General features: G+C 36.8%; 1 protein-coding gene across 1 annotated transcript; it reads left to right on the top strand.

The window, feature by feature from the left end:
• The first annotated feature begins 1,942 nt into the window (after positions 1 to 1,942).
• Positions 1,943 to 3,015, top strand: LOC148294647 (uncharacterized). Its single transcript, XM_088252925.1, has one exon. It carries the CDS (start codon positions 2,161 to 2,163, stop codon positions 2,656 to 2,658), a length of 498 nt encoding a protein of 165 aa, XP_088109051.1. The 5' UTR covers positions 1,943 to 2,160; the 3' UTR covers positions 2,659 to 3,015.
• Positions 3,016 to 7,859: the final 4,844 nt, after the last annotated feature.

Here is a 7,859-nt window from a genome sequence, read left to right as displayed (position 1 = left end):
AGCAAGCAAGCACTATCTTCAAATTTGGTTCGGTATCTTCATCTATAGATAGAAAGAAATGGTCAACTGAGTGTACAAGTTAAATACGAAAATATATTGTATTTTTAATAGAGAAAATAGAAAACGTCTTGGCCTAAGATTGAGGTTAAGTTTTCTAAAGGCTAGTCTAGTCTAACTCAAACTTTCAATAAAGTAAAGGAAAAGACTGAGGGAGTAGAGTTGATTTGATTTGAATATATGTTAGGATATTAGTCAAAAAGTCACACATACAGGTACCATGCGCCTTGAACTCAGAACCTAAGAGTATATCAAAAGTCTAAGTCAATCCAACTAACACCTAATTGATATTTTTTATTTAAATCAAGCGTTGCCAATACGCCTCGTGTTAGAAACCATTTGACTAAGTTGTTTATAAAGTATTTAGACTATTGCTTATTTGTACATGCTTGCTATATAATGTAACATTGGCTTTATCTTTTACAAGTGTTGTTGATTGATTATAATTAGGTCAATGTCACACAATGAGATAAGATTCCGTTCGATTCAAGTGAGTTGATGATTGAAAATCGTTTGGCAATAAATAAGTGACTTGTATGTCGGTAAACTTTTTTAGACGTGAATGAATGATATGCTTCTTTCTTTGGTTTTTATTCTGTATGCATGAATAGTATGACCCAGAAAGAAAAAAGAGAGAAAGAGAGAGAAGCAAAAATAAAAAAGAAAACTGGTGTGTGCTTTTTAATTTACAGTAGAGTAGAGTTGCAACTTGCAGGTAGACTGAAAGTGGGTAAAATGTAGCAAACAGACGGAGGAGAGGAGAGGAGAGGAGAGAAAACTGGTGGTCACAAAGTCACAACAACAACAACGACACATGAACAAAGCTTTTTTCCATCCTGGATCATATCATATTAAATATATTATCATGGTTTTAGACAGGCAGGCCTATCCACTCCAGTCAAACCGAAGCTTTATCTACTGGGCTGGGCCCCACTCAATTTGAAAACTTAACACCTCCATTCGCTTAATTTGCAGGTTGCCCTGGCCGTATTGTTTCCTTTCATATTTAGCCATCGCATCCCCACTACTACTAAAAGTGACAACAATTTCACCAGAAATTTCGTTTTGAGCCTCGTCCTTGTTCCCAATTCATTCAAATTGGGATTATAGTAATAAGTGTTATCTTCATTTGCAGAAAAGTCTCCACCCTCATTCCCCTGCTCAATACTTGACACATGTTCCCGTATACGTTACAATAGTTAACATTTTACTTTGTATTTGTGAAACTATAGTTATGTATTAGTTACAGTACACCTTTGGTTTGGTTAAATGGATAAATGGAAACGGCTAATTGTGATTAGGTTCCATTTATCCATTGCATCGTGCTGTGAATGATTAGATGAACAAATCACACTTTAGTTAGCTTGGCTACCCCATCCCCCGCAATAATCAGATTAAATGGGCCCACATTAGGGGTGGGGGAAAGGTCACATGCATCAATCTAAAGTAATACAGTGGTTGGGTGGGTTACATCAAGCAATCACGTGGTAGGTACTGCGGTACACCCTATTATTATACTCCAAAGCCACACCGTAGTGAGCCCCATTGGTTTGATTTGATTTTCAAGAAAGATTAAAAAATGTTGACCTAAGCGCAGTGACCTGTGAGTCGTCCTTTTTGGGTCCACTCGAATCATCGCGGAAGAGACCAAAGTTGCTTGCGTTGTCCGTCCACCCACCCATACCCAAACCCCACGCGCCTCATGTCCCACTACCCCACCCGACAAAATACAGCACAGCAAAAGAAAAGAATTTCTGACGCGCGCGGCGTGGGATGGTAAGTGTTGCGTTGTCATTCATACGTAGTGGAGTGACGTCATTGGGTGGATCTCATCCAACGGCTAAAAAAGGGATGGACTGCAAGAAATGAAGGAAGTCGCCATCATGATCAGCAGAAGCACCACAACCACCAAGGAGAGAATATTGAGACACACGCAGAGAGGCTGTTGCTTCACTCTTTCATTTAAATTGCGGCAACGAAAGCAACCCAAAACACGCAGAGAGGCTTTTAACCGCCTTCACGAAAGATAGAAAATATATAATGGTTTAAGGCGGAGGGGTTAATTTATAAAGATAGAATATTAGGTGGGTACAGTAGTAATTAATGGAGAGAAGAAAAAGGGTCACAGAGAAAGATGATGAAGGCGGAGGGAGGAGGCCTAAGAAGCTGCAGCAGCACCAGCCGCAGCGTCATGTGAATAATAATAATAATAAGAAGAAGGAGGAGGAGGAGAAGGAGGCTGCTGCTGACGTGGCAACGGAGGAGGAGGTGGAGGAGTTTTTTGCTATAGTGAAGAGGATGCAGGCGGCTGTCAAGTACTTTGAGAAAGCTGCTGCGAATACTACCAAAGGAGGAGGACGAGGAGGACGAGGAGGAGATCATCCGATTCAGAACGGCTGGAGAGCTGCCTTGGAGTCTACAGAGCCGCTGCTGGCTGTGGATGTTGACGACGCCGCAGATCAAGATGATCATCATGATGATCAAGAGGCAGCAGATGCAGAAGCTGTGGTGGCACCAGATGATAATAAGGACGAAGGAGATGACGAGAATGGAGTTCTAGACTTGAATGAGGCACCAGACGACATCACGGAGGAGACTTGAATGATAATAAATATATATATATATATATATATATATATATATATGTGCTGTACGACGTCGTGTCGCCGTCTCTGGTTTTTGGCAACCTGGAGATGGCTGGCTCTCTTCTGACTTGCGATCATCAGGGCATGCCTGGGGCGGACATGGGGAACTCCGGCCGGCTGAACCGAATTGAAGCTACTAAAGGCTGTTCTTTTTCTTTAATGAATTTTTGTTGGGGATTAATGACGAAGCAAAGGTTGTTCGTCCGGTGTCCTTAATTTTGTTGTTCTTTTAATTACTTTTTTCTAATTTCAGCCTTTTGTTTTGTTTGCTGGTTGGTGGGTACAGTTAATTAATTAAGTAATTTGTTCTTCATGTCTTTGGGTTGTGTGTTGCTGGTTATATTCATCATCTCCTCCTTAATTATGGAATTATTATCTTAATATTTTGATAATTATAATTATTAATTATTAATTAGTCGGCAAGGAAGGGAATGAATGTGGGTGAGGAGGAGGAACAAGACCCAGTGCCTGTCTTGTTTCTCCAAAACCACTTTGAAAATGCCAAGAGCCGTTCCTCCTCTGACTGACTCAACTCAACCAAATTAAGCCCGGCTTTTTCAAATCTTATTTGGGCTTTAAATTGAATCATAGGAAATATTTATAATAAATAAATAATATTAATTAATTTAGTGGCAGAGCATGATGCGATGTGGAATGCTTCCATCTTGCATAGGAGAGAAACTCACCTACAACTGGGTGTATATCCTTTTTTTAAAAAAAATCTTTATGTCTTTCACGTTAAGAAGATGATAGAGGTGTTTACGTAACCTATTTCGCTCACGTACGAGACCAGTTTTAATAATTAAAATAAACGGTGACCGTTGATTAAATTAGTCTCCATTTTATACCAACTTTTGATAAAGTGAAAACAAGCATTTGCACTAGATAATGCGAGTCTTGGATATTAACTTGCAATAGCCTAATCAACGAGAGGACTGAATTAGAATACCAGATCCCACACAAGAATTGAATTCCTCCAAAATTAAGAATTCAATTCCTAATTTTGTGTGGGCCCCACTTACTTTTAAATTCATTGATGTGAAGTAAACAAGGGAATCATTCATATGTGGAATTCAATTCCTGATTAATAAATACACCATAAGTTTCGTAAAAAACCGATATTCTCTCAAACTTAACCACTTACAAAGCTCATTATTAACAACACTGATATTCTCTCCAACTTAACAATCTACAAAGTCCAATAGGTGTGAGGTTATCATAAAATGTCTCGGTGATATTAGCAGTTGAACAATTTATTATAAGTTATATTTTATTTTTTGGACGAAATCATATTTTATTTAGTCAAATTTTCGAAGACTTATATTCTTCAACAAAAGATGCATATTTTTTTAAGGTTTATTTGGGCGTAAGAATCAAACGTCAGAAGATGCCAATCAAGTGTTTGTTCTAAGACAAATACATGAAAAGACTTGAAGCATATGGAGCAGGTACTTAGAAAAACTGCCTTGGCACATATCCTAAGTTAAAACAAAGGCAGGCAACGATGCATGAGTCATTATATATTCCATTTCTCGGATGCGCGAATACATATCATTTTACGAAATATTCGTTTCTTTTGTGTGAGATTAGCCCACTTTTGAGCCTTTAGCCATTAGGCAGAAACTGATTAGATTCTGCTTCCCTTACAAGCTATATATATATACACACATAGATTTCTTGCAAGTGTAGCTGTAAAATAAATTCCCTCGTCTTCCACGATACAAGGAACTAAGTGAGGGATAGAGATCTTATGGTCATGTCGTTTCAATTTCGTCAATCTTGTCCATATAGTTTCAATTTGAAGCAATTCAAGGACAAATCTTAATTTCTATCAAACTTTTTTAACTTCCGTTAGTTGTAGAAGGGCAATTCGATCCACAAATTATTAAATTAAGAAAAATAATTTTAGGTAAATGATTTTCCCACTCCCCTTTTATCCACCTACACTCCTTTTTGTTTAGAAAAATGGAGTGTAAGTGGATAAAAAAGAAGTGGGACAATCAGTCCCCTAATTTTAAAATAAAAATAAAATATATTTCTCCATTCATCCTCAAAGACCATGACATCAACGCCACCCAATCACCCAAGAACCGTTGGCACCATCAAAGCCACTTGGCCACCGAAAAGAAAAAAGATAAAACAAAGTTGGAGAATACTACCAACCTTCTTTTTTTGGACATTCTCATTTTTATTCATGACAAATGTCCTTACACTTAAATAATGTCATGAATTTTCCAATATGAAATTGATTAACAATTTCACATCTACGTCATAGTTGCTGAATTAGCACCTGTACGTCGACATATGAAATATATATTTTAATTAAAATTCAATATGAAATTGAGAAGGAGAGATTCTTTTGTGAAGCCTACAAGGTTGTAGGCTTTTGGAAGCGAGACTTTACTAACAATTTGCATGTTTAGAGCAAATTAGTCAAAATCCAGATTAAGTTTAGATTATAAACAAGCTGCTTTTAAAACTGCTTTATAGCTAGACCTCAATAATTTAGCATTAACTATATCACTTTAGGCAAATGATGTGACGCCCAAGACAAGATCCAGACATTGAACTATTTGAATGTTCTTCAAGTTGACGTTGTCCCATGTCTTCTTCCAAACTTAAAAGAAAAAAAGAACAGAAAAGTTTAGTAAATTTCGCCCTAATTTCTGGTCAAGAATTATTTTTTATGTTCACATCATGTGACCTATCAAGTAGTTTTATAAAGAGTGTGAATAAGATTAGCCTAGGTTATGAAATTGATCAAATAACAGTTTTTTTCAAGATTAAAATAAGTGAGTTTAGCAATGTTAGAGCATCCACAGTGGGGAGGTGTAAATTTGGGGGTGTAAAGCCACTTTTACATCCCCTTTACACCTCCGGGGGGTGTAAATATGTTTTTTGCTCCAATGGGGGTGTAAATTCAGGGGTGTAGCCGTGGGTCTCAGCCTTTTATGTTGACTTTTCTTCATTTTTCTTCTCTTTTTTCGGGTGAGTTCCGCCTGCAAGGGATGTAAAAATGGATGTAAATATACATTTTATTTTACATCCCCATGGTGGTGATGTATATTTACATCCATTTACATCTCACCATTGGAGACGATTCCGGTGACTCGGGGTGTATATTTAACATACACCCCCCACTATGGATGCTCTTATGACATTGCATTGCAAGTTAAATTAAAGTAATTAGGGCAAGGACTCAATGGTTCCAACCCTCCCGTCCCGACCTACTACATATTTTTTTCGATTTTGGTTGGTTGGTTGGTTGGTTGTTTGGTTGAAGATTACTATTGCTCGTCTACAAGATAATTTATATGCCTCTTACCTACCAACTTTTATCATCAGATTCAGAAGGATATTTGTAGGTGCTTGAAGCTTGCAGGTTTACTGTGGCGGAGAGCATGTCGAGGCCATTTCTCCCTCGAACCCCATGTTAGATTTAGATTATTCAAAGCCACATTCGCACGTCATGACTCGCAAGTACAAATCACATCAATTATACGCAAATTTTGGCTTCTTTCCGAAAGGGTAATGTTCTATTCTATTATTAGTGGAATATCTAAGCATTCCTCCTTACATGCAAATCACATTGCAGTACACTATCAAAAATCATGAACACGTGTCAAAGAACAAAGGGATAATTAATGAAGGGATTAGAAAATGGACTAGAATTGGATGCTATTTGTTGTTTGGATTTCGTGAGGTTTGATTACGTGGATAATATCATTATTATTATTTATAACAGGCGACATAATTTTATTAGAACAACTGAAAAAAGTACAAAGGGAGTTATCCCATTAGTAGTATGACAGACATGGATAAATTTCTTCAGTGAGTTGAGTTAGCCTAAGGGCTGAAATGATCTAAAGAGAATCAATCTAAAACAAATACTTGTCTAAAACCCCTATCTATCGCCTTCATTATTGCAAATTAAGGCAATTTATCAAGAACAAAATTTGCCGCTAACCGTCATGACTCTCCTAGAAAGACTAGACAACCCAACAAACTCAACAAGTTTATGGGAATCATGACACAAACTCACAAACAACCCGTAAGAGTTTATGGAATTAAAACTAAAAAACTAAACAAAAAACGACTGAAGTAGTAGCAACACATCAAAGCCGCTCCATAAGATGCTTCACACAACCAAAGCCATCCAGATCAAAATAGAGACGAACAGATTTGCAACAAGGAGAAAAGAACAACATGGTCCACCAAGGCACCCAGATCTGAAGCTTTCTTGCTCGATCTCTCATTCTCTCTTCTTTCATACTACTTTACTGTGAATTTTTTATGGGATCAAGGGGGTTTTCAAAACCTGCGCTCACCTTCGGCTAGCTTTCTCTCTTCTCCTTTCGCTTAGGGTTTACTCAAAAGGGAGACTAGGGTTTGTTTAATCTATATATTGCTTTAATAATAACATTATTTTAAGTGTAAAAAACACTAATCAGAAAGTATGATGTAGCCATCATTATTCATTTTGCTGGTTGACAAAAAACAGCAAGAGATAATGTTTATGTGATTTCAATCTATGCTTGAGAGAGACCCATCCCGATTTGATATTTCGACAAAATTATTAGATTCACAATGTTAGAAAATAATGACTTATCCATTTGCCTCGCCGGAAAAACCATTGTAGGTGCTTTAAATTGCCCATTTGCTCAGCTGGTGATGGTACACAGATTACCTTATTTCCATTTTCAATATTTAAGTAAATTACTTAAGTTTACAATGTAAATAAGGAAGTACCTCCTATTTGGATTCAAATAAAAATACTAGAAAATCACATTCCCACCAAAATCGATTTTAATACAAAATACGATTTCGGCTAAAAGTGATGGCTCATTAAGTCAATATATACTTCATAATAAAATCCCATAAAATCAAGTTTTCTTATTTGATGTGTAAGGAATAAAAGCCACCAAAAATTATCTTGATAAAATAATTATTTATAAAAACGAATTTTCATATATGATATGAATACATGAAGGGACCTAAGGTCAATCTAGGTAAAAAGTCTTAGATGTTCAATCCACAAAGAATTTTTAGCCTTTCACAATTGCACATCCACTAAAAAAATTCACGAATCTGCCACTGGATATATGTACTCACATCTGTCATGCATGATTATCTCAATTTTAAGATACTTAAGAACCC

This window comes from Prunus avium, chromosome 5 (assembly GCF_965620075.1).
Source record: "Prunus avium chromosome 5, drPruAviu1.hap1.1, whole genome shotgun sequence".
In the NCBI taxonomy this organism is placed as follows: Eukaryota; Viridiplantae; Streptophyta; class Magnoliopsida; order Rosales; family Rosaceae; genus Prunus; species Prunus avium.
Note: the sequence above shows the minus strand (reverse complement) of the source record. Positions and strands in the feature narration are given on the sequence as shown.